General features: G+C 41.6%; 1 protein-coding gene across 1 annotated transcript in view; it reads right to left on the bottom strand.

The window, feature by feature from the left end:
• rock2a (rho-associated, coiled-coil containing protein kinase 2a) overlaps positions 1 to 27,306 on the bottom strand; it is a 40,399-nt gene that overhangs the window by 6,636 nt on the left and 6,457 nt on the right. Inside the window, exons 2-25 of the mRNA XM_069172956.1 lie at positions 15,950 to 16,031; positions 15,731 to 15,831; positions 14,686 to 14,823; positions 14,200 to 14,460; positions 12,734 to 12,878; positions 12,416 to 12,554; positions 11,903 to 11,994; positions 10,606 to 10,765; positions 10,427 to 10,481; positions 9,051 to 9,139; positions 8,913 to 8,961; positions 8,350 to 8,485; positions 7,436 to 7,527; positions 6,781 to 7,027; positions 5,033 to 5,139; positions 3,566 to 3,725; positions 3,156 to 3,316; positions 2,031 to 2,215; positions 1,876 to 1,945; positions 1,308 to 1,411; positions 913 to 1,099; positions 524 to 617; positions 339 to 433; positions 1 to 192 (exon numbers count right to left, since the gene is read on the bottom strand). Of these exons, the coding sequence (XP_069029057.1) occupies positions 1 to 192; positions 339 to 433; positions 524 to 617; positions 913 to 1,099; positions 1,308 to 1,411; positions 1,876 to 1,945; positions 2,031 to 2,215; positions 3,156 to 3,316; positions 3,566 to 3,725; positions 5,033 to 5,139; positions 6,781 to 7,027; positions 7,436 to 7,527; positions 8,350 to 8,485; positions 8,913 to 8,961; positions 9,051 to 9,139; positions 10,427 to 10,481; positions 10,606 to 10,765; positions 11,903 to 11,994; positions 12,416 to 12,554; positions 12,734 to 12,878; positions 14,200 to 14,460; positions 14,686 to 14,823; positions 15,731 to 15,831; positions 15,950 to 16,031 (3,141 nt within the window). The remainder of the gene's footprint in view (positions 193 to 338; positions 434 to 523; positions 618 to 912; positions 1,100 to 1,307; positions 1,412 to 1,875; positions 1,946 to 2,030; positions 2,216 to 3,155; positions 3,317 to 3,565; positions 3,726 to 5,032; positions 5,140 to 6,780; positions 7,028 to 7,435; positions 7,528 to 8,349; positions 8,486 to 8,912; positions 8,962 to 9,050; positions 9,140 to 10,426; positions 10,482 to 10,605; positions 10,766 to 11,902; positions 11,995 to 12,415; positions 12,555 to 12,733; positions 12,879 to 14,199; positions 14,461 to 14,685; positions 14,824 to 15,730; positions 15,832 to 15,949; positions 16,032 to 27,306) is intronic.

The raw sequence follows: 27,306 nt of genomic DNA, 5'->3' as shown, positions 1-27,306 counted from the left end.
TGCCTGCATTTCATTGATCTCTCTCTGGTATTTGATGATGCTGCTGTTGAGCTTTTCCTTCTCCGACCTCAGCTCCAGCTGCAGCTTCCTGTTCTCTTTCTCCTTTCGCCGCATGTCCGTGTCGTTACCACGGCGACTGCCTCCGCCACGCACTTCCTTCCTGTTCATGATCTCCGCCAGCTTATTGACGGCCTGTGAAAGGAGGCGAGCACCACGGGGTCAGGTCTTTTCAGGGTAAAAGAAAACTTGGGAAAATAGTCGAATTTATCACATGAATGGTGCCATTAGGTTCAGTGGTCACTGGTCACGTTGTGCGTTATGTTCTTAAAAGCACCGACCTGAGTCTTCAGCGTCCTCTCTGACTGCAGCTGCTTCTCAAACATCTGTCTCATCTGGCCTATCTGCTGCTCCCAGTCCTTCGACTTGTCTGATTCTGAAGAAAAAAGACACACAAATATAAAATGATGACTCTGATGACAATATTAAATGATTACACATTACACCTTTAAACACTGTTAATTACCTTCCACTGCTTCCTTCAGTTTGTTGTTCAGCTCTTCCTTCTCATTGGCCAGGTTGGCGACGTCACTGGTCAGAGTCCTGTTTGCCTCCTCCAGCTGCACGAAACAGGAAAAATACTGTCATGTTCACTGTTATGGGTCATAGTGAGCACTGTCGAAGCTGTCTGAAGCAGCAACCTAAACTCATATCAGTCTTCTTTTCTTTTTTTTTTACTTAGGACCTTTATTTGCATGAGATGTGCATCATATTGTATTACGACAGCAATGAGGAAAATGACCCTCTTTATCTAAAAGTGATGAACAGTTGAGTTACTTACCAACACATCAGAAACAGCTGTTGAAGTGCCGATAATACAAAAACATGTTGGAGACGGGCGCTGCTGCAACTCACCGAGCTGATGGTGATGTCCTTCTCAACGAGCTCTTGACGATGGCGGGCCATCATCTCCTTCAGCTCCAGCTCCTTCATTATCTTCTCCTTCTCCAGGTCTGAGTACTGCTCCTCAGCGATGGAGCGCGCCAGCTGCTCCGAGTCAGCCTTCGTCAGCGTGATCTCCAGTTGAGCGGCCAAAGAGTCCCTGGAACAAATTCAAAACATAAATCCAACACTGAAACGTCCATAAATCCAAAATGAACAAACGTGTTATTCAGAGATGAATAAATTGACTTTTTCAGATCTTTCATTTGTCTTGGTTTTGTTTAAGTTTCAAAAAACAGCCAGTAAAGTCTTGAAGTTTAAAGTGAATATATCTATTTTATTCAATATTTTCAAACAGCGAGACCCACCTCTCCTCCTGCAGCTCCTGCAGCGACTGCTGCACGTCTTTGTAGAGTTTGTTCCTCTCCTCACATTCCTCCTTCAGTTCACGAACCTGCGTCTTGTACAGAGTCTGGAAACCAGTGAGCAGGTCAAGTACAGCTCACAGCTGACACACTTCTCTGTGCCTCTACACACCTCATGAATCCTGCAGCCTCTACTGGGGAGACCAGACGATTCCGAAAGTTTCTTCAAAGCAAGAACTACTTGTCTTGAGTAATAATGGACATGAACAGTGTGTGCGGATAAATGAAACTATGATCATGGAAAACATTCAATTAGGTTTCATTATTCACGAGATTATTATTATTGTTATTATTATTATTATTATTATTATTATTATTACTACCATGTACTATGTGCTATTTATATGATCATAAAAACACATTCACTAATTTGGTGGTCATTGAACAGTGAACTCTTCATGCATTAGCAACTGAAATAATGATTTTATGTTACAGCCAACCAACTAAAAGCTACAGAACTACAATGTGTTGTCATTTTAAATGCTCATTTGTAATCACAGAGCAGACTCACAGAGAAATACTGCTCAGCCTCGAGCTGGTCTTGTAATTCCTTCATTTGTCCGTCTGTGTCCTGCCTTTCTCTGTAGACAATAACAAAATTCAGTTTCTCATCATCTGCCAAAACACGAAGTCTTGACAACTACAAAAGAGTGAAACCAAACGGACTTGCGCAGCTCTTGGTTCTGCTTCTCCAAGCTGCGTTTGATGTCCAGCAGGTGATTGGTTTCCTGCTTCAGCTGCTTCTCCGAGGTTCTCAGGGCACTGAGCTGCTGGTTCTGGGCCTTCAGGTCGTTCTGGGTCAGGTTGCGCTTCTGGGTCTCCTGCTCGATCTTCAGCGTCAAGTTCTTCACCTGAACGAGTGGATCAAATACAAAAGGTGGAACATTTGAGGGGTGGTTTGTACACATGATTTAATATGCACACTTATTTCCTCATTTGGAACAGTTTTTTTTTTTTTTTTAATCTGCATTGTTCCATATATAAAAATTTATTTTATATCACTGTATTAATGAGCTCTCCCATCATTTCCTCAGTTGAATTTGCTTTTCTTAATGTTTTCCTGTTTTTATAAGTTGGAACAGAATAAAAGTTCAACTCAGACTTCACACATTGTGATGAAGGACAGAAAATCGGTTTAATTAGTATTTGTTGTTCCCGTTACCGGAGGTTTCACTTCAATTCTGTGTGCGTGAAAGTTACCAGCAGGTGAACGTGGAATTTATTGTGGTTCATCTGTTTACTATTGTCCAACATGTGGCCGCTCGTTTGGTGTTATAGTTTTATTTACTGTCTTTATTTTTGTGTTTCAACTGTTCATGTTATTGAGAAAGCAGTGATTTGTGTATATATAATATTCTTATTACTATTATGTGACTATTAAATTGCTGGTTTCACTTGTAGTCACAATCATTTACTGCTATAATGTCACGTGTATTTCATGTCTCAGATTGGTTAAATCTTCAATCGTTGGGGAAGCGTTGTTACACTGCACGTGCGGACCAGGTGAAAACAGAACTGTTTGTACTCTGTAAATATGATTCGAATTTTGTTTTTGTTCCAGAAGCACACGCAAACCTATAAATAAAGACAACCTGCGAACATTTCGGAAGTGCGTTCTGATCTACGTTCCCACGGATGCCATAAATGAATGTAAACCAGCAAAATTACATTCCATGTATTCACCATGACACACAGCGCTACAGGAGCAGCTGCAGGATTTGTGTCTGTAGGTGGCACTTAATATCTAAACACACACTTCACTGCTGTCCTGTGTGGAATATAAACACTCACCTCCTCGGTGAGGCGGTCCTTGTGTCTGCGCAGCTCGTCGAGCTTCTGTAAAGCCTGTTTATAGTCACAGTCCATCATGCTGCTGTGCTTCTCCAGCTCCAGTATTCGGTTCTCCAGCCGTAGTTTGGCCGCTCGTTCCTCCGCCAGCTTCTGCTCCAGCTCTGGAAATCAATTATTCAATTAGAGAAACATATATTTTCCACATGTTGTTATTTTCGCCCATAGTTTTTTTTGAAGCTCATATTAATAAATGTACAATGTTTATGACGAGGCAAAAGCTCAGTTTTCCACCGGCCTCCAATTATTTCACAAAGTTCAAATCTTGCATGAACGGCTTCTGCCTGGTACAAACTGCGGGGAATAGACTGAGAGAGAACAACTTCCTGGAAACAAAAGGTCAGCGCCCTCACCTTTCATGGACTCTGATTTGGCACCCTCGATGGTTACTTTGATCTTGCTCTTGTCTGCCAGCAGCGCCCTGGTAGCCTTATGAGAGCTCTCCTCCTGCTCCAGCTCCTGCTGCAGCACCTTCAGCTTGTAGGTTAAATCGATCTCCTTGTTGCTCTTCTCCTGCACGGAGACAGAACAAGCAAAAAAATAAATATATCTCTATTAATAACATTGCGGCGAAAGCACTGCACTCTTTGCATTTCGTGAAAAACACGAACTGCAGCAGAACGGAACTCGCATCGTTTATCATTTGCATAAGAGCGACAGCGAGCTGATTCAAGTGTTGAACAGTTTCAGTACTCCTGGTAATCATCTGCATTATGCAGCGTTTCCCAGTTAAATTATATCAGTGGGTTTCGACTTCTAACTTGTAACTCTGATCTTAGGGGAACCTTATTTCACTCATTTCAAACTTCTATGTTATTGGGCACACACCTGATTGAGATGCGTGTGCTACAGCAACGTACCCTGCCTTCCAACATCCACACTACCGTACTATTAAATATGCCAGAAAAAGATTTCCTGTCTCCCACTACATAGTATGTTAAACATAGCATGTCAGGAGTACCAGGATGTCCTACTACATCCCGTCATATTTTGAAGACTGCAGACCATCATGCTACTCTGGCTGTTGTGACCCACAATGCTTTGCGCGGCGGAGTGAGCCGCCGAGACAGTTGGTGGCGCTAATGCTCCGCCCACAAAAGGACGAAGGAGGAAAGAAAGAGACGGTAAAAGGAAACGTACTCGTTCCAAATCACAACCTTTTTCTTTTTACTTCATATGTCCTGATCGCGACGGATATGACCAAGAGGGTCAAAGTTCAAGGCGCATTTTTGTGATAAAAGTAGTATGTCTCAGTTGTATACATGCTACATGCATACAGCATAGTTTGCAAGGCCAGCTGCAGTACGTACTAAAAGTAAAAAAGAAATAGTCAGTGTGTGTATTCAGCCTCCTCGCTGGCATCTACTGCTCACCTGCATGTGAGGGCAGCCGTAATGTTGCAAAGTCATCTGTAATCTAAAGAAGAGGCTTTCAAGTCTCTCTTCTCTAATTTTGTAGATGGTTTATCTGCCTCTCTGTTGTGATTCTCCAACTGTTGCAAACAGCAGCATGAAGACAGACAGCACCAGCTGCTTTAATAAAAGAATCCACTGATGCCAAACAACCTGAGTGGTCTGGACTTTTGAAGTTTATGTAACAGTCCACCTAAACAAATAAAAGTACTATTTGTGTGACGTTAAATCCAGAGGCACATGATAAACTGTCTGATATCATTTCGATGCCATTCAAACTCACAAGAAAAGCCAGATAAACTTAATACCAAAAAGTGATATATTTAAAATCCAATAAAAGATGAATATGGTAAGTAAGGTTTAATAAAAAATAATGTTTCATTTTATTTTCATATTTTTCTGATTTACCTTCTCCAGATCGGTGAGTTTCTCCTGCAGCTGTCTCTTCTCCGTCTCGCCTTTGGACAGAGTCTGTCTCTGCTGACGAGCCTCCTCCTCCAGGCCAGAAATACGTCCTGCAAGATGAAGCCAGCAGAGTCCTCAGAGGAGAAAACTTCACAAGCGTGTTGCCTATAAAACCTTCAAACTAACTATAAGATAACACATAATTCTAGTAAGCAGACGTGGGATCCGTCGTGGTCCGTCTATTGTCTGTTACGTCCATCTCTTCATCGTATGTATTACAGCACAACTTGACATCTACCAAGTGTGAGTGTGTTTTTTCTTTCTTGTAGCGATGACATGCGATACAAAGGGTTTATTTATTATCTAAATATTTGAGGAATTCATTATTTTTCTTCAACATCCTGGTTCACAGGTTCACTAAATGCAACACACAAGTCGCTGCATCCAAAGACCTGCAAATGCAGTTTAATCACGGCGTATTCGCAATAATTACCACCTCACCTTAATGAACACGATCAGATAATAGGTTTTATGTGACAGTTTAAGGAGCCCGAGAACCACTTTAATCAGATTATGGTTGAGTTATTAGCCTTCATGTAAACATACATGTACAGTTACACAAAAGTGTGCGTGGAGCTGACGACTACAACCAGTCTGCTACTGTAACACTGACAAATACACTTAACTTCACCTCTTTCTCTCTCACACACACACAAGTAGTGAATGTGATATTTTCTGAATGAACTAGAATGGTTCTCCAGCACAAACTTCTTATTCAGGCCTCAAAGCCTCTGCTGCTCTGAGTTTGGCTGAACCTTTACTCTTGCCCATCCAGCTGCCCTCAGAAAACCTACAAACCATGCAAACTGCAAATCAGGCAGAAAATGACTTGAGGCGACAGCACCACTCATCTTTTATCAAAAGCACGTAATAGAAATTTCCGCCTCATAAAAATACATATTAGAAACTCCTGAAAAACAGCATTTCATACACAGGAGTGCCTTGAATTTTGAATTGATTTCCAAGCTGCAGCAACCTTCAACTTTAGAGCCATTTAACTCTTCAAAATGTTCATAAAGACTGCAGAAATAAATATTTATTCAAAGATGGAGCTCGGCCACGACCAGATTAACACAATGAAGTGGTCTGAATTATACCTGCACCACTGTCTTCCCAACTTAATGTACACACACACACACACACACACACACACACACACACACAAAACAAACAGGGCAATAAAGGAGAGGAAAAATTTAATGAGCTCCCGGATTCTTAGTTTCCCTCCTTTATTTTTTTGTTTAACATTTCGATTCTTATTTTTTAATCGTTTTCTACGTTGTATTTTTGTTCTATTTATATTATATAGTATATTTATATTCATCACTATATTGTGCTGCACTTGTTTTTGCTTTATTGTTTTATGTGTTTATTATTTCTGGATGGGTTGGAGGGGCACATGTGTAAGAACTTGGCTTGTGGACTGAGAAATAAAATCACTCACTCAATAATAAAGACAAAATTTCACTATAAATGAATATAAATACACTGGTCCATACAAACTAAAATATAAAACGTCATCTCACCTTAAAACCAGATAAGTAATATTTAGTTGTAAATTTATGCCCCTTTTCAGCAATTCCCAACTTTAATAATCACTATTAAAACATATGAATGGCCATTGTTTGCAGCCTCTACAGGCCTGTTTAAGAATCTTTTTGTGTGAAATGCATGGCGAGCGTTTCACCCACCCATCAGGTCGCTGATGGTCTCCGAGCCCTGGCTGTGCTCCCTCCTCTCCGTCTCCAGCGCCGCCTGCAGGCTGATGCACTCCTTCTCCAGACTCAGCTTGCTGCGTTCCAGCAGGCAGCATTTGTCCTGCAGCTCGCGCGCGTTGGCCTCCAGCTGCTGCAGCTGCTTGCTGCTGTCCGTCTGCGTTTTACGGAGCCTCGTCGCCGCCTCGGACTCGGCCCGCAACAACGTGTTGGCTTCTTCCAGCTGTCGGAACAACAATTACCCTTTAAGAAGCCGCCGCGTGAATGTGAATATGGGCGAGAGCAACAAGCTGACTTGATGTTCAGCCACATTTTAGTATGACTGGATGAAGTCATCACTTTGACTCATTTTCTCTCTCCACTATTCTATTTAATGCAGTTAAAGTATGTTCTGATATCCCCAAAAATAAGCATATGCACCATACGCACTTCTTTAGCAGTTTATTTAGTGACACAAATGTATGAAATGTGTGATTTCTTCGATAATATTCCTCTTTTTAAAAATAAATCAATATATTTATAATACTATTCCAAATTTGTATATTTGTAGGAAAATAATAGTAATTCTAAACAAACTTGTTAATTTATTTCAAAGAGCTCATCTTCAAAAAAACAACAGCAGGTAACTGACCTGTTTCTGCAGGTGGATGTTCTTCTCATTTGAAATGTGTGAATTTTGGTTTCTTCTCTTCATATCATCCAGCTGATCTCGAAGGCCGTTGACTGAACAAGGCAGAAGAACACGGAGCAATGCATTATGGACTGTTTCAATAAAAGGACGTCTCAATGTCAAGTTGAAATACTTGCACCAAGTCATTTATGTAAACTGTAGGACAAAAACAAGAGATGAGAAGTTTAAAATCTTTTTTTTAAATACAAAACTCTTTCTATTTAGTTTTAATCAGTGAAGAATTTGGGAGTAAGGGAAGACCACTTACATCCAGTAGTACAATATTATCATGCACATTAGACATTACTGACAAGTCATTTGTAATGCAAAGCAGACAGTAGCCTTATTTAACTGTTTGCCACCGGTCCCTTTGACCAGGCGATGGCAGTATAATCCACACTTTCTCAGTCAGTCAACTTGCATCCAAATTCATTTACTATCAAAAGCACAAACAAAAAAGTTTTGAAATTTACCGGAGAAGCTGTCAAACCGCAGGTGATCTTTAATTAAGTGATTTAGAAAATAAATACTCAATGGCACCTAAAAGAAACTCTCCACTGCATGTGTTGACTTCATAGCTTGAGCATCAAATTAGCTGCTAATTATTAAGGAATCTTTTTTATAGTGCCACTCTCTCAATAAATAAAATTTGCATTTTATTATGCAGCAGGACAATGTATTTATTGCGTCACATTAGCATATGACATCCGCTTCTTTTATAATATTTTTTTGATTATTGCCATTTGACTTGGTCTCATATTGGAAACTAGTGAATTGGAAATGACTTGAAAACACTTACAAAGCATTTAACAGAAATATTTTAATCGTACGTGCAGAATCTACTGTGTGTTTCATTACAATGTGTCTGGCGTCACCTTCGTTCTCCAGACAGCGCTTCCTGTCGGCCTCGCTCTCTGCCTTGCGGTGGCTCTCCAAGCTCTTGTGCTGCAGCAGCGCCTTCTCCCTCTCCAACTGCCTTAGACTCGACTCCAGGTTCTTCCTGCTGCTCGTCTAAAAATCAATCACGCCAGACACTTTGTTCAACATTTCCTACAGGGCTACTTTCACGCTGCTCTGAATCCATAACTCACTTTATGAGAAATGGTTCCTGAGAATCCAATGGGGGCTTAACACAAATCCAATTCCAATAGATATATTAATGTGGCTGTTAGGATTCAGCGAGCACTCCAGCCGAACCCCGGTGGAAACGACGCGCTGCCGTTCAACCGGAACATGGTCAAGTGTGATATAAGAGTCATTATTCTGCCTCAAAAAGTCCACAGAAGGAGAGGAAGATAGAACTCATAAAATCCCAGCAAGGACGACGGTCACAGCACCAGCAAATATTAAAAGTAGGAGAGAACAAAGAGTATTCACGTAATTTCCAACAGTTCAAAGGTGTCTGTAGATGTGTTTGTTTCCGAGTGATGAAACTCACCTCTTCCTCAAGTTCTTTGGAGATTTTATCCAGACGACTGGTGGTGGCTCTGCAGTGACACAAACAAAAATCTGTCAAAGTTTGACCAGGAAGATGTAATATTATCATCTATATTTAATGTCGTCACACATCCCGTACCTGTATTTGTGGTCCAGCTCGTCTTTGACTTGCTTATCATTATTAATCTGCACCTCTAGGTGGCGGAGTTTCTTCTGCAGCGCTGCTGACTGTGAAGAGAGAAACAAAAAACATCAACTCATCACACGTCTCCCAGGTCACATAAAGATCAAAAACTTGTCTTCATTGTCTCCTCACTTGAATCTTAGTTGCTCCCATTGAAGTCGCAAAAAAGAAAAAAAAAAGAGAGTAGGATAGAAACAGAGAGGAGTTAAAGAAACAAGTCTTTATAGAAGAACCAAGAGTGAGTCTGCAGGTGTTAAAGATGGTGTGCACTTTTGAGTTTCCATAGAAAATGTGATAATAAGGGTGCACAGCAGTGTAGTGAAATATTAGATTAAACACATTACCATGCACCGGTCCAATTATAAAAAAAAAATTCAAACAAAAGCACATAAAGCAGCAAAGTTTTTGTTCATTACTTTTTTGCACCTGCATCATATTTAGTTTGTAATTATGGAATAATTCAGGTAATGATGAGACTGCCTCAGAATTTGAGGAAATAATTTGTGTAATTACTTCTAACTGATGGTAAAATGTTTTTACTGCTGAAAGACAACAGATAGAAAAGATTGACAATGAAAAGAAAAATTAAATCTGCTCCTTGATCACAGCTGTTTTATGATTTATTAATGAGACCTACCACAGATAAGCACAGTTAATAATAATAATAATAATAATAATAATAATAATTCTCTGTAGGTTTGTCCCTACAGAACAACCTGCTTCACATGTGATCCTGTGCTTTAATGATTTCAATTCAACATAAAACTTAAATATGTTGAAATGTTTCTCAATATTAACGGTGAAATATAATATTGCTGTTCGAAGTATCTCCTACATATTGCCAAGTTTTGCTGAGCTGAATTAAAAAAAAGAAAAGTAAAGTGAAATTCTAACAGTTAAAAAAATGAAGTGTATCAACATGTAATCAGGTCAAACTGAAAATAAAACCTGGGCCTTCGCCTTCCTCCTGCAGACTGTCGTTAATTGTGATGGGCGGCAGCCTTTTAGCACTGAAGTCAATGAGAATTCCCCAGATTAGCGTTCAGCTCAACCACTAACGCTGAAAGCTGCTTAAGTCTCTATGTGCGGCTAAGAACGCTGAAATTCTAACAAAGTACAAATAAATCATGGGATCAGGGAAAGAAATCCCATTCGGAGTCATTTCCATCGTAATCCTGAACATCTTACGGTCTGAAGCTGGACTGATCACAATGTCAACAAGCCTGCTCTGTGCGCTCGTGTAAACTGACGCCCGTCTTATTTATTTCCCGAGACGTTCGGGCCAACGCTGCACTTGATCGATGTGCACCTGGCAGCCATTGTGTACTCACCTCTCCTTTGGAGTTCTCATGGGTCACTGCGGAGTTGTTGCTTGCAGTTAGTAACCTAAAGGAAACGAACAAAGTCAACACAAGATCAAAACCGCAGCCAGGAACAAATCTATAATCTAAATTATGCATGTGGCAGCATTCAGGTCCCGAAAATCATCAGAGACAGATGGAGGATTTACTGGTTTTCTTTGAAGTAGGTGAAGCCAACGAAGGGCAGCTGATTTCCTACAAAGGCCTTCGGTGTGGGGAAGGTTTCCACATCGCCCTTGTCATCTTCGATCTCGTCAAAGTTACTGGTGTCTATGTCGCTGCTGAGCTCTGGGACCACAGGGGCAACGGCTGAGGAGAGGCAGACACAGAGAGGAAGAGAGGAACAGGGCAAGCGTGAGTTGCTGGAAAAAGGAAGTGCTGTGTAAACAAAACTAGCTTCAGTGTAATAAATTACTCGAACATGTTCTCTGATTCTGTTCTGAAAGGAATTCCTGCTTCAAGTTTTCATGACCGGTTAGAAATATTTCTCATTACTCTCTTCACCGAAACTGTTCGAAAACACAAACTTTCCACCTCCACGAAGAAAACAATTCATCCAACGAAATGAAAAGCGAGGTGGAAGAAAAGGTGACTTAATCCTGGGATGATGCTATAAACCACAGTTACAAAATGATGAGGTCCCCTTTCGTTTGGGCACGTTAATTTATCCTCGCATGCTCACATTGCCTGAGTGTCCAGCGTAAGGTTTATTTTAAAAATGCTTTTGTTTAAATGGAGCAGCGCCAGCAGCTCATCTGTCAGACCTGAGGCATCCCTGTACCATACATCTCCTGCTGAGGTCATTGGACCAGCAGCTTTCAATGGTTCTTGGATCCGGACGGGTTCTCAGGGTCGATCAGGTCTTCTAAATGCTCCACTTATAGATCAGGTGATAAACTTCACTACTGGTGTTCAAATCTCTTTTGAAAACATAATTATTCTAGTTGCCGTTTCCAAAATTGGCCCAAATTTGTTTTATTTTATTAGTTACTGATCATGTATACATTCAGTGTCTTAGCATTTTTGACTTTAATTTGTTATTTTGTTCTAAATGCTTTACTTGATTTTTTTTTTTTAATGGCCTCATTTGTATTAGTTTTATAGGATTTATTTCAATTTGTCTGAAGTTGGGTTTAAAATGTTAAAAGAAGGGTTTAAATGTTCTCTACAGACAAACGAAGGCCGTAATGGAAGCTTATGCTTGTTTTTCAATTTCTTTTTAAATCTAGATGAAGCAGAGTGTAATAAAAACATTAATTTTGATAAAAGTCCGTAAATGTGCAAAAATGAGGCGTTTCTGGTGGTTGTGTTTGAGAGAGGAAACAGTTTATCTAAAGATCCACAGTTTACTCCAGACTGACTTCTGTTGAACTAGAAAAATAAACTCTGTTGAAAATGAATGTTGTAAACAAGAATAAATAGAAGAAAAAAGCTGTTGATACTAACTGTCTCTGATGGTGTCGAAGGTCCACTGGTCGTTTCTGAAGAAAGGATGACGCTTGATTTCCTCCACGCCGTTTCTTCCCAATCGCACCTCCCTCAAAATAAAAAGAGTCAATGAGTTGTAGAGCGAGGAATAAATCTAACCATTGTCCTCCGTTCAGGAACAGGAAAACATCATTTACATGACTCGACTAAGGCAATAAATTAAAACTTTCATTTTCTTTTGGCATAAAGAATAACACAAACCTTCCACGTTCATAAACACAAGTGTTCAATGGCTCCGACATGATATGTAATATGTGAGTGTTGGAGCACTAAAACCCTTTGTAAACAGTCCCGCTGTGCTCCTTCTGCATCATCATCATGAAAAAACTAGATTAAACAGATGAAACATTATAAAATATAAGAGATGAGTCGTATGAATCTTCTGCTTTAACTCTCTGCAAGAAAATGAATCATTTTATTTCCCATAATGTCAAACTGTCCCTTTGAACTCCTCCATGTAGCTCTTCATACCTGTCAGTCAGGAAGGCACAGATGATGTTCTTGGCATCTTTGGAGATCTCCACGTCGTCGGGGAAGTTCAGGGAGTTCTTGTGGTCCATGATCTTGCTGTAGGTTCCCACCAGAGAGTCGGCGTAGAACGGCGTGTCACCTGGCAGCCAGAAAACAGGAGTGAAGTAAACTGCTTCACCGTATCTCTGCAGTGAGATGATTTCAACATGCTATTAGTGCAGAGGTGGGAACATCAGGCCACACACCGGAAACAAATGACCAGAAAGTTATCTCTCCATTACTGTTTTGTAAAAATGACTTTATGAAATGTTCACTGACCAACAAGCATTTCGAAGATGAAGACCCCGACGGACCACCAGTCGCACTCTCTCCCATAAAAACCATCTCCTCCCTGAGATTTCAGCACCTCAGGAGAGATGTAGTCTGGAGTCCCAACTGCTGTGTCACAGTGCACCATGCCGGTCTGCAACACAAACCCAGGATTCATGATGAGTCACAACCTTACAGGTGCACTTTGACCTGAGAGTGTCAAATCAGTCTTTGAGTCCCGTCTTCGGGAAACTGGCATAATTCATCCAAACGTAACAGTTTATGAGAACCTACACTTTCTCTCTGATTGATTAACCTTCCATGTGAGTGGAACTGACTGCCAGCATGGTCGAGTTAAACACTGCAACAGATTTGCTCTTAAATTTAAAAAAAAAGGGCTCCTACAACATTTAAGAAAAATCGAATTCCAAACTCTTGCTTTTGCCCAAATTTTGTGTTTCTGCTTTTCACGCATGTTAAATCTGATAAGCTCTGACAAGCTGGTTGCTGACAAGTCACACTCAGTATTTCAGTCATTGCAGTGCGATTCACTGACTGAAGGGTCGATCAAAAAGTTCCATGACCTCCTGTTGTGCACGAACGGAGCAGAAGGAAGCCATACTTCTGTAAGTCACATCACTTGATCAACATCAGCACGTGTTTCACATGTTTTTGGAGCCACTTGGATGTGAGCATCTTGCCATGTCACCATGTACTTGATCAGAGAGTGCACATCAAATTATGTATCAAAATCGGGGAGATCAGCAACGGAGACCCAAGAGGTGCTTCGAGGAGCTGACGGCTGACGGCTGACGGACGCAATGAGCCGGCTGAAGTGCTTTAAGAGGCAAATCAAAGAAGGTGGGTCGGGTCGGGAGCAGAACCAGCAGCATGCAGGTGGTTCTCTTAGACATTTGCAGGGTTGTGCATCATGAATTCGTCCCCGAATTCTACTCCGGTGTTCTGAGGCGGTGGAGGGAAAATATATTCGGCACAAACGACCTGACTTGACGAAGGCAACGGGGTTTCTCCAACATTGGAACGCGTCCACTCCACGTTCACTGGACAAGGGATCTATTTTGAAGGGGACCGCTGGCCAAACTTAAACCTGGTACCATTTTTGGTTGTCGTGGGCGCAGTCTCCGAACTTTTTGAGCCGACCTTCTATTAAGCTGTGATTTACAACAGTGTGTACAAGATGCTGATCACAGTTCAACAGTTCTGCCTTTGCATGCAACTTTTCCCTTGTAATACAAAACAAATGTGTTTTCGCTGTGCACCTTGTTTTCATGTACCACAGAACCATTTTGTTGGCATCCAAACATACTCGGAGGTTCCTTAAATAAACAGATGCATGTCTGGTTCGGGTTTCCTCGCATCTGTAACTTGGTAGCTCGGACGGTGAAGTTTGAAAGAAATAAGATAAGCACGACATGCGGCTGCACTGAGGTTTCCGCTGACACGCTTCAACTCACAGCGTCCATCTTCATGCACGTGCCGAAGTCGGCCAGCTTCAGGTGTCCGAGTCTGTCCAGCAGCATGTTGTCGGGCTTGACGTCCCGGTGGATGAAGCCCATGGAGTGAATGGCGTCGAGGGCCATCACCACCTCCGCCGTGTAGAACTTGGCCCACTTCTCTGGCACGTCGTAGGTGCTGGTGAGGTTGACCAGGTCGCCGCCCGGCATGTACTCCATCACCATGTAGAGGTAGTGCTCATCTTGGAAGGCACAGCACAACTAAACACACAAATAGTGATGTTTTTAGTACCATGCAGGTTGGCTTTAAAATGCACGTATCTGCAGAACTATCATATTTCCCACTCGTTTATATAATCAAATAACGAATCAAAAAGATCAACACTTAACCAACATTTTATCTGTATTAATTCAATGAAAAATCTTGGAGAATATAACAATCAATGCACCAGAAATCCAATTATCTGCTGATCTTAAATGTCGTACCTGCACAACCCAGGGACTGTTGGAAAAAGCCATGATGTCCCTCTCCTCCCAGAAGAATGCAGAGTCTGAGCGCTTGATCATCTCAAACTTGCTCAGCAGCTTCATGGCGTAGACCTTCTGCGAGGCTTTATGTCTGACCTGAACGATGGCGGGAACCAGTTACTCAAAGTTAGAGAAGGAATAGCAATATGGAGATTCTCCAGAGTTTCTGTGAGATGTATTTTGACATAAAGTACATAAATTACAATCATAACAAAGATGCAGTGCACCGCTTCATCTTTTACAAAGTTTTCCCCCTTTGGACCGCAGACATCCTTGTGGTTCCTAAAGTTTCCCCTCAGCTGTGAAAGCAGCTCCCTGTTTGGGTTCAGAAGGCGGACACCTTCTCTAATTTTAAGATGAGGCTTCAAACTTCCCTTTTTGATCAAACTTACAGTTAATGCAGGCTCAGATGACCCTAAACCCTCTCTTCGTTATGCTGTTATAGGCCTGACCTGCTGGGGGACCTCCCATGATGCACTGCGCTGCTCTCCTTCTACTCTACTCTGTCTTTCATTCTCCATTGCATTAATAAACCACAATTGTCCCACGCTAACTTTGTGTCTTATGTCTCCCTGTCTCTTTCTGCAGGGATCTCCGGCCCTGTAAGCTGCATGTTTCTGATCGACGGTCGCAGGCCTCATCAACCTGCCCAGTGTTTATTGTTTGTTGCATCTCTATGCTGTTCTTTTCTCACTCTGCTCTCCCATCAATCCAACCGGTCGAGGTAGATGGACGTCCACCTCTGGGCCTGGTTCTGTCCGTTTAAAAGGCAGTTTTTTCCTTCACACGGTCAACAAGTGCTTGTTTAATGGGGAATTGTTGGGTTCCTCTCTATAATACTGTAAAGTGTTGACCTTCCAATATAAAGTGTCCTGAGATGGCTGATATGGTTCGGGCCTATATGAATAAAACTGAATTCAATTGACAGTAAACACAGTCATTATATTTCTCCACAGAACCCCTGATACCCCAAATAATAAAGCATTGACTGTTCAATACGCACCAGTTGGACTTCACCAAACGCCCCTCGGCCGATGACTTTAACCCTGTCGAAGTCTTCAGACTTCATCTGGAAGTCTCGAGCCTGCGATATGACTTTCTCATCTGAAGCAGAAGTGTATTAAAAGTACAGAAGAATGAAGTGAGCATTTAATAGTTTAGCTTTGCGAAAGTAAACATCCTCGATATCGTTATATCACTCACACAAAAAAAAGCTACTCACATCTGTTCAAGAAGGTTTCTATGTTTTTGTTTTTGCGTAGTGCAGGGTAGTCCAAGTCCAAGACCAGAGCATTTAGGGAGTCCTACAAACAGAGAACAATCCTCCATCAGCTTTAATCATTGAATATGAAAAGAGAAAAACCTCCCAAACAGTTATGTGTCCAAGTTATCTGCTTCTCATTAAAACCATTAATGATACAGAGAATCTCCACGATCCTAAAATATCGTAAAGGGAGGCCAAAATTGTTTTAATTACAGATCATAGCATCGCTACGGCAGTAAATATCAAACAGACTTGTTTTGAAGCAATGCTGTGCCAAATTTGTGTTTATTTATTTTTATTGTGTGACAAATGTTCATCGTCATATCGTTTATTTTTTTGTGTTGCAAATTACTCTTTATGGAAATACTCTGTGTTCTTCCACACGGTTCAGACGCAGGCAGGAAATTTGCATGAAGGCAACACAAGCAAACATGGAGGAGCGTGAATGGGACACAGAACGAAGTAATTAAAAAGGAGGAGCTGGTACCTGGAACACGGGCTACTTCTTCCACTTGCACATAGTTTGGGTACAGAAAGTCTGACGTGAACCCGAAAACGTGTACTTTACTGCACATTATACTGCCGATGAACATCTTTAACCACCGACGAAGAGATTCTACGGGCGAGAGCCACAAAAGTACAGTTGAGTGACCAAAACAAACCCGACCGACTGAAACGCAGCATGAGGCTTTCGTCCGCGGCCCACCGTACGGAAAAGAATCCCAAAAGTGGAAGGAGATAACAGCTGACGTTAAAACTTACATCTGCAAAGACACAAAGTTTTAAATATAAAAGGAGAAATCAAATTGGATGTGAGTAGGTTGTTTTATTTGGAGTAGTTAGAGTAGTTCACATCAGTGTTAGCACCGTCATCACCCATCGGTTTGTGATCTGGCATTTTGAAGCCTCGAGCCAGAAGTGACCATATTTGGGCGAGCTGAGGAGGAGCAAGCTTGACCAAAAACAACTTTTTGAGGCTTAATATCGAATTAATGAGAGGATTATTTTTTTAGATGCACTGCCAGAAAAATAAGAAGAAGGATACTGATTTCACACGTGAAAAAAAAATGTATGGGCTTTGTATTTCATGACATAGACATCCATTTTTATACACAGTCTGTGCATCAGGAGGGTTAACAAACTAACAACATTTTGACCCTCCATCTTCTCCCCTCTGAGTGACAGCGTTTTTAAAAACCTGCTGACTCACCAGCTTCTGCAGCCACTGAGCTGTTACAAAGCAAACGAAGCGATAACACATTCCCCAAGTGGAGGAGTCAAGTCACTGTGTCGCAATTAAAACATGACAACTAATCCTGACCAAACAAGGAGGCGCTTCTCTTTTCATCAACTTTCATTCGCACACAAGAAAGCAATTGTGAAATAGTGTGAACACTCACAGCTCAAGTTTATTGGAAATTCACATAACTAGTTATTTAGCAAATTATATGAATGAGATTTGAATCATTCAGCCTGATGCTGCCCTTCTTATTTGAAAAGAGTATTCACACCCAGCTACACAGGAAATGTGTCATCCCTGACGAACGTACTTTCACTCTTCATCACTTAATTTACGAACGAGGTGTCTGACATCTTCCTCCCAATCACGCCGACAGAGAGCAGGACCGACCACTTCCTGAGGAGAGTTGATTTTCTGTCTAATTTCTCCCCACGGCACAGAACAACAACAGCAACAACAACAAAAATCCTCGTCACTGCAGCCCAGCAGGTCTGACTGAGAACGACCAGCTTCCCCTCCAGCAGTTCATCCAACAGCGATAAACTCGACCGACTGTATACACAAACAGCAACTACGTGCAAAGAAAATAGTTTGAACTGGACGCTTCGTTCTTTGAGAGACACAGAAAAGAGACAGGGAGGCTCGATGAGTCATTTTCTTTTTTTTCCATCAGCAGCTGCCTACTTGATTCTGTCGATGATGTTCATCTGCTTACAAACGACGAACACTGTTTCTGTGACCTTTTGAACACAGTCAGACTGACAGAGATGAAGCCTCCAGCACAGCATGTCGTCACGTCCACATTTCTGTCTGAACACAACAAGAAACAGATTCTTATGAGCACACGGGAAGAAAAATGTGCCGTGTATGACTCCGGCCTTTTTGCTATTTCTGAAGAGCTGTGAATTCAATTTGTCCTCACGATTTCGGTGACAACGACATCTGACTCACCGGGTGTTGAACGTTGGTAAAAACTTGTCATTGGCCGACTATTACAGTCGGTATGCGTTTACCGTTTTCAAAATCCCTGTTGCGATGGGAGACAATAACAACCACCGCTGCGTCCTGGGCTTAATGTCCCCCGATGCTATTTAGAGTGGTTTAAAGAAATAAAAACAAGCCTAATAACCCTTCAGCAGAATGATAGATGAGCAGCAGATCTTTCTCCAGCGCTGCATTGAAGACACTGAAAAGCTACTAGATTACACACAATGTCTTCTTTCTGAATAAAGATAAAACCGGCAGCAAACATTCTGCAGCTAACTCAAACAAATCCAGAATCTTTCAGGCCGTACCTCCCAGCAAAGACACATCCATCCCCAATATTTGATATATTATTTATAAATACAGAAGATTTCCAAGCTTTTGCCTGATTCTGATGCATTAAGTTCTCGGGGATCATCGCTGGGAGCCTCAAATGACAAAATGCACATCAGACAAGTCAGAACTACACATGAATTCAGCGATTAATAACGTTGTTTGTAAAATAATTACGGAATCGTTGAAGTCCAAGATATATTTCTATTATGGTCCTGAATGTTTTTGCTATTGAAGATGAGGATAATGAAATAATAGAAGCATGGTGTCTTTGAATTTCCAAGTAGCGACAGCAGGCTAACTAACTTCCTGGCTAAAAACACAGACTACTGGTCCAAGAGTTGATCCAGTGATAGCAGAGCACGACGCAGTGCAGGACACGGATGATTACCATCAGCAGCACCACCCTGCACACTTTTATGATGAAAGATAGTTTCAGCTTAACAGCAAGCTAAAATGGGTGTTGCTTATTAAGCTCGCAACAAAGTTCTGTAATTTGCTTCGGTGATGTGACACACACACACGCACACACACACACACACACACACACACACGCACACGCACACACACACACGCACACACACACACACACACACACACACACACACACACAGCCTTGACTGACCACCTCTTGACATACTGTTTCATGGACAAACGAGGAAAATGTGTGCAAAGAAAAACAAACGGGGCAACAAAGGAGACGAAAATCAAATGAGCGGGTAAAAGATGAATAAAAGAGGAAATAAAGTTGTAATTTATCTCATCAAACTAAAAAAAGCTTCTTCTTTTTTTGAAATCGACGACCTTCCTTTTAGACCCTTTTTCTTATCATGTATTTAACAATATTACTCTGATGGATTTCCGTCCCGTTTCGACTCAGCTGATAACCTTTTACTTCATTATGACAGTTTCCATAAACATTGAAGAGTCTCAAGCACTTTGGTTTATTTCCATGATGCATGCTGTTATATTATACTGAGTGCACACTGCCGCAGCCCGAACAGGAACACAGGTTGGGAAATGAATTGCGACACCGCAGTGTGTTCATTCAACTCAACACAAGCCTGACTATTTGTGGCATTCAGACATTTTATAGTTATAATGGACTCGGGGCGATGCGGGGAAACCATTAAACAAGCAACAGACAGACCGATGCCGACCTCTAATCGTTACAGTGTGTAACAATAAGGAAGTCATCTATCAACTTTTGTCAGCTGTGCATTCCTGAACAGTCAATACGAAGCCGTTCGACGCACCGGACGAAGCCAAATGTAACAACTGAGACCACAAGAGCCCCGACGTGACCCGGAGCTGGAGCTGCTTTCTTTAAAACACGTCGTCCACTTGTCACTGTGCTTTCTGCTCTTGCTCTTCCAGCATCGCAGTGCCGGGCGGCGGTGCTGCGATCTGTTTCGTGTCTCCCTCACTTTCCCTTTGTGCTCTCGTTCCTCCACCTTCCTCTCGCCTCCTCCTCTGCCTGCTCTCTCCCTCGGCCTTATCTGCCCGTCCTCCCGCTCCCTCCATCGCTCTCCGCTCGGCTGAAGTCGGACCGCAGCGCCGCTTTATCATCTCGGCTTCACTTCCCCATTAAAGGACTGACCTCACAAAACTACTATTTAAGGGAAAAAAATAACACACGCCGAGATGGAGGTGGGGGGGAGGAGATGGGGGGGGGCGGGGGGGGGGGGGGTTTGCCGGTTGTGTAGTGCGCATACATCTACACGCACACATGCAGAAGGATCTCCCAAAAAAGCATGGCAATACAGGAAATGATCCACCCCACCCCCGGGCTGCCAGATAATTTCACTGTCATTTCCTCTGGGGGCACATTTCTCTGCTGCAGCTGCATTCGACTGCTGCTGCTGCTGCTCCTGCATTCGACTGCAGCCAAGAAAAAAAAACTAAAACACACAAATGCATAGCATCTCCAGATACAACCATGAATGCATACGTGCGTGTGCATGTAGGCTGCGTGCACTTAAGACTCCAAAAAACATCTTCAAAGCAAACACAACCACAGTTGAAATCATTTCTTGGCACAGAGTCACTGATTGATGCACACCGTTTGTAATTTCCACTGAGGTCTGTTTTAAAGGCGTGACTGCTGTTGGGTTTACGTTACCGCTGCGGTTATGTGACGATACAGATGAAACAAGACAAACGACCACAGGTGACTTACTGTTTCCTCTTTCAACGGTTCTTTTTATTCATTTCACTCCCTCTTGTTCAGTCCGACTTTTCTTTTGTGATTTTGTTATGTTACATCTTGACTGGCTGCACCTCTGATTTTGTACGTGCATCTCCGAATAACAACAGACTCTATCCGTGGTTGTCCTCACTGCTTCATTGCTCCTGATAAATCGATATCATTTTAGATGGTTATGAAACCAGTCACAGCATGTGATGCCAGACGTCCATCAGTTACACTGTAGGTCCACGGAGCCAGATAACAGGTCCACTGTGCATCAATCAGCAACGCTGTACATCCTTCTCATACTGTCTGCAGCAGGGCTCGTACAAATGGGGCATTTCGTTTTCAATGCTGATAAGAATTCAAACCGTGAACAATTGGATTGTTACGTAGCTCTGTGCTTTTCTGACAAATGACTGATTTATTGCCGTCATCCTTTAAACACATGATTTCATAGCAACTTACGATCCAAACCTCAGCGGCCGGAGGGTGGTAACCGAAAGCAGCTTACACGCCTCTGCAAATCAAGTGTGATCACTTCGTAAACGATCATAACGATCTGGATGAATTATTGGATTGTCGATATTCCTCAGAGGCGTAAAAGAAAACCATGAAACCACAACATGTGTCATGAATCCCAGTAGGAGTGAGAAATACGGTCGTAAAATGATGTCACGATATTTTGTGGTATTTTGCTGATAACAATATTCTTGATGACGTGACAAAATACTGAAACATATCTAATTATCAATCGTTAGTATTGTTTTTTTTTATGTCAGCATGAACCTAACAGTTTGCTGTAAATATTTACATAAAACCGAAATAAAAATGATCTCACTTCTTTAGTTTGAACACAACAAAGTGAGAATCACACCTTGTAAGAACCGGCGTGTTGTTGCACGTAACGGTTACGTCGACGAGTTCGAATATTGTAATTATCTTGAGATACATTTTATTACCAGGAAGTTTTTAAAAGGAATTTAGTTCGTCTTCGGTCTCTTCAGTAAATGTGAAGCAACAGTGACTGGTTAGCTTAGCTTAGCACAAAAACTGGAAACGGGGGGAAGCTTTAGCCTGCCTGCCTGTCGGGAGGTAACAAAAGCCACAACTCAAAGAACTGCTGTTTTACTGCTGTAGCGATGTGGTGACGGGAATTATTCAGCAAAAGTCTCTTTTACAAACAGAAAGATAACGATAGTTTAATAATTAAAGGGAGAAAATAATCAGAAGTGCATCTTTGGGTTTATTTGAATGAGATGTTTCTGCATCTGTGCGTGAGCCAAAGTCCAAGCATCGTATATATGATAACATATGATATTACTGTGGACGATACATCCCTGATTACAGGCAAAAATGTAGCTTTGCTTGCAGAGGCAGAACAGCCGGACACATGTGCAGCTTGTATATGTGGTTTGTGTGCGTTTGTGCACAATGACGTGTGTGGAAACATCAACAACTCGCCTTTCAAAAGCAAACAGATTCAGTAGTTTAGATGTATTTCATGTTCATCACAACAAACCACCTTTCACATAAAGTCAGACTGCAGGGGCTGGAGGTCCTGAACAATCAGTGTCTGAACAACAACAACAACAACAACAACAACAACAACACAGCAGCATGGCAGGCCGCAGAAGTCGCTGGTCTGTACCAGAGTGTTCAAACTATGAAGACATGAATGCACGGCGGATTCAGCTCCGCAGACTTCCAACTTTGGACATGAAAAAGTTGACAAAAGCAGTTCGCTGACAGTTGCCGTGAGAAATGAGAAGTAAATGCTTGTCGTAACGCTTGGACTCTGCAACGGCACGTAGCAAACATTCCCCGTCTACAAACCGGACCCGATGGTGACATATTATTCCTTTCTCTGTCATTTCTACATCTCCTCCTTAAACAAGATGAATCAAGTGTGGGGGACGGATAGATAAATAAATAAATACATGTTGCCCTGGTGACGGCGAGAGGCCGCAGTGGCTGTGTGCATCTCTGCAGTGAGGAAGTGGTATTATGTTGGTGCATTTTGTTTGCTCAATTAAAACCTCACGCAAGACTGTTTGGAGGATAAAGTGGCGTTTAGACAATCAGAAAGCTTTCGTCTGAGACAACAGCGTTTCTTCCAGAGCAGAAGAGGATACAGGAGGAGCTCCACTCTAAAACGGAGCCGTTAACCACATTTGCAGAAATTTGAAGACATCAGGATTTGCAGAGGCCCCGCAGGTCGTTTAATGGATTGCAATTACACAACAGAAATGACTGCGTGCAGCTCTTCCCATTAGCATTACTGTAAAAGACGTCAACAGGACTCTGGAGGACATTTATCAGCTACTCAGAGGAAGTGGCTATTTATGAATATTAAATAAGTGACAAATGTCTGGGGAGGTGTAAAGCTGTAGCAGTGGTTCAAACTTGAATGCGTCTGGCTTACTGTATCCGGACAGATCCTCCCTTCCTTATCCACAGTAGCGTTGGCTTCACTTACGTAACGTACTAATAAACCATATCGTCAGGGGTTGTTTTTTTTTTCCAGCACAGTTTGATGCATGTATGCGGGACACTTCCACATACAGCTGCACTAACAATCTCACAGTGAGCTGATACGACTATCTGTCCGGTTATTCTTATCAGCAGGAGTTGTTATGTATCTATTAGATAGCACTTTATCTTTGCTATACTGTAATCCAGCCGGTGGGTTATGGCTGGTTGCTTAGCAACTCCAGCAAAATACAAAGAGCTGAAAGCGGTTGAAGCTCCAGAGAAGCAGCAGGCTGGAGTTTCATAAGTGCTCCGTTTTCTGCACATTCTCTTCTTCTGGATGTTATTCAGCCAACCTGCTGTTGACATTTCGAGGCGGTCATTCTCCCCTCGCCTGCTTCAAATCCTTATCACCCTATAAAAAGCCACGTGGATGCACCAGTCAGGAATGCGATGATGTGAACGCGAAAGGGGGACGAACACAAGAGAGCAATAACGCAACTTTTAGTTTCACGTCACAACTTCTTGTCTGAGCCGCATGCAATTCGTCCCACTGAAAGAAATAACAAAAAGAAAACCCTCTTCCTCTCCTCATACCCATCTCATCAGCAGGCATGTGGAACAGAAAACAAGCAGCACTGCTCTGGGCTTAAAAGGATTTGAGCAGAAAAGTTAATGTTTTGATCGAATTCCAGCCGTTTTAAAAATAGTTGTGGGGATAAACGGTGGTCCGGGCAGACGGAGGGGACGGTGCCAGGCAGGTCCCGTAAACCCTCCAAGAAAGACACAACGGCAGGAATCCTGTGCCCACAAATAGCACGGCTAATGTCTCCCCGGGGAATAACAAGAGTATGTCTTACTCTCGCCATATGACAGATTTCTGTCCCATGCTCTTGTGCCCTGCACATTTTTGGCACCCACGTTATATTATAAAGAACCAGCATATACTGAGGAGTGTGCCAGGAAAAATAGCAAAGGGAGTACTGCATGTACAGAAGGTCCTGCTGCATGTAAGCCTCACGCTCTGCGCTGTCTGAATGCTCAACGTGTCCCGCCAACAAGCCATAACGTTGCCTCAACATTTACATTTACAACAAGTTTTCTTTTCTTTTATGTATGTGGTAAAACTGCGTCAGTACTGCCAGGAAGTGGCAGCACCTCAAAGCAGAAGAAGAAAAAGAAGAACAGGTTACTGTCGTTCTCCAATAAAATGTGTGTGTGTGGTGCTGCGATACAAACAGACAACTACAGACAACAAAAAGCTCTCGGAGGAACTCATTCAGAAAAAAGTACACAAAAGGAGCCGTTCAGACTCTGCCAGGTATCAAATCATAAATATGCAACAGAGCAAATAACATCTCAGAGATGATCATAAAGATGTGCCTCTCGTCAGGTTTGTCCAAGGTAAGAGTTGGATGGCATTTGTTGAGAACAAGGTGAGTCACTCTCTTTGTTTGTGTGTGTGTGTGTGTGTGTGTGTGTGTGTGTGTGTGTGTGTGTGTGTGTGTGTCAGCAGGGGTCTTTGAACAATAGTCGAATAGTTCCCCAGCGAATATATTGAATTGTATTTTTTGCTTAAAATGCCCGTCCCTAATATGCAACTTGGTTTATGTGGGATATATTTAAAGAACAGGAAGTCTGCTGTTTTTAATCATCCACAGGACTTGAACAATTATTTTCAGTAACAATTACTTTACAATTATTACAATTTAAGCTGAAGGGGTCAAAAAATGATTAGAGAATGAAAAAAAAAAAAAATCATCTTTCTATAATTATATTTTTGTGGGAATTTCTCGGTTTTTTTATACGTATTTTTTCAAGCTGAATGATAAAAAAAATAAAAGTACAACCATTTTTTATAGTTGGTTAATCATGCAAATAATTTTTTTATTTACAATTTTTTTTTTTTTTATTCTCCAATTCCAGCTTCTTAAATGTGAATATTTTCTGGTTCCTTTCGTCCTCCATCATAATAAACTGAATATCTTTTGGTTGTGAACTGTTGGTCGGGACAAAATAAAATATTTCAGGCTGCAACTTCAGCTTTTGGACACAGGTTGACATTTTTCACAATTTTCTGGCATTTTAAATACCAAACAACTAATGGATTAATTAAGAAAATGATTGACAGATAACTCAATAATGAAAATCCTCAGTAGTTGCAGCCTTACTATTTTCCAGTAAAATATCAAGCTTTGGGAAAAATGTTTAAATTAAACAATCACAGAGAATTGAACTTTGATTGAACTTTAATTGAACTACTCATAATTCATAAGTGGATATTGCCTCATTTTAAGAGGGTACCAAGATACAAAAATTGGAAAGCACTGAATTATCACGTAATGATTATTTTCAGTCAAAACAGAGCACAAATTGCCAATCATGAGTTCCCAAAGTCATCTGATTAGTAACATAGAGGAATTTAAAAAAAGAAATTTACATAAAGCACTTAAATGATTCTTAATTTCCAATGTTTCACAATTTTGGGGGGGGGGGGTTTTGTAACATTATCCAAGACATTAAAAAAAAAAAAAAAAAAAAAAAAAAATCTCATTTTTATTAATAAATCTGCTTCTGTGCAATTGAATAAACATATGGGGCAAACTTTGAGCAAAAAAAACCACAAGCCCCACAATGAGGTAATTAGGCTTGGTTTAATTTGAGAGTTTCAATTTCAATCCACTGGTATGAACATTATTACATTTGTAAATAAATATCCTCAGTATTGGCACAAACTATTTGAATTAGCAGTGCCAGCGTCGGCACTGAAACACTGCCGGGTCCAAACTCAGCCGCGCACATCTAAACGTTCCTGTTTGGGTTTTGTTAAAGCAAATGAAAGCTGCACGAACTCACTGACGATCCAGAGCTGTTTGGTAATGCGCTGCATTGTTCCCTTGTTGCTGCTGGCTGCACACAATGCAGCTTGTGTGTTGCTAAGATCAACCGAATAATGTGTTTGCTTGTGAAAATCAACGCAAATGCGTGTCCATGAGTAACTGAAGCTGTGCATATTGTGTGTGTGTGTGTGTGTGTGGGAGGTTGTGCTTCAGCAGCAGGTTGTGATGGAATGATAAGACTGAGGCCAGATGGATGGGGTTGTGCGTTATGCGTGGGAGCCTCCAGTTCTGCTCTTCTCACTCACACGCCTCATTTGAAACCAAAAATAGACCAAGATTCAGGTAGAGAAACTCTTTAACACTCGCACCACGGGGTGAAGATGTTTTTGTAATAAATTGAACAACGGAGGGATTTGGTCGGTCGTCCACCGTTAACCGCGGCGCACTTTGCATAACTGACATGCCACTTTGATCAGTGCGAGAAGGGAAAGTCTCTCAAAAGTCAAATCTTCCACCGGATCTGTAAAGTTTGCCTAAAGACACTGACTAATGCTACTGACTAACTTTATCACCACAATCACTGCGGTTAGCATTCACTAGTTTAAATCTCCACTGCACCCTTTATTTCTAGACAAGAAGATCCACCAGATTAAGACGAACCTCAGGCTGCATACGTTTCCTTTCACACGAGAACCATACCGCATTGTCCTATTAAGAGGCTGGAGGAGCTTTACAGCAGTTTATTTAAAGGTTCATCACAGGAACTGGACGGGCAACTCGGCTGTAGTAGAGCAGTAATCATTTTAATTCAAGCAGCGTTTCAGTTTTTCTGTACTTAAAACACACCAATTAAATTCTAGCGATAAGGCTCTTCCTCATTTTCTGAATTCGTCCTCGCAGCCCTGTGAGGTGGATCCCGGCTCATGTGTTATTTCATGAGTATTAATTTATGAGCAAACAAAGTGCAGAGAAGAATGTGCCTATTTATTAATTTATGTGTTGAGTGTGGGGGTGTGTAGACTTTGATTTTTGTCCAGTAAACAATGAATGTTTAACAGTCGCCTGGGGGAATCATGTTGCCTTTAAAAAGCAAGTAACAAGATTGGAGAGTTATCAGTCATCAGACATATTTGTTCCCCAAGACATTGTTTCTGAAACAAGAACCAGAAACAAGACCAGTTTTTACCCACATGCCATCACTCTGTCAAACAACTAACATTAGACAAGCAAAGTCAAACCAAAATGTCCATTTACGTGT

Source organism: Embiotoca jacksoni, unplaced genomic scaffold, assembly GCF_022577435.1.
Source record: "Embiotoca jacksoni isolate LCO1_2020_lvr unplaced genomic scaffold, fEmbJac1.0.p SCAF_57, whole genome shotgun sequence".
Classification (NCBI taxonomy): Eukaryota; Metazoa; Chordata; class Actinopteri; family Embiotocidae; genus Embiotoca; species Embiotoca jacksoni.
The sequence above is the reverse complement of the archived record's forward strand: the minus strand, read 5'-3'. Positions and strand labels throughout refer to the sequence as shown.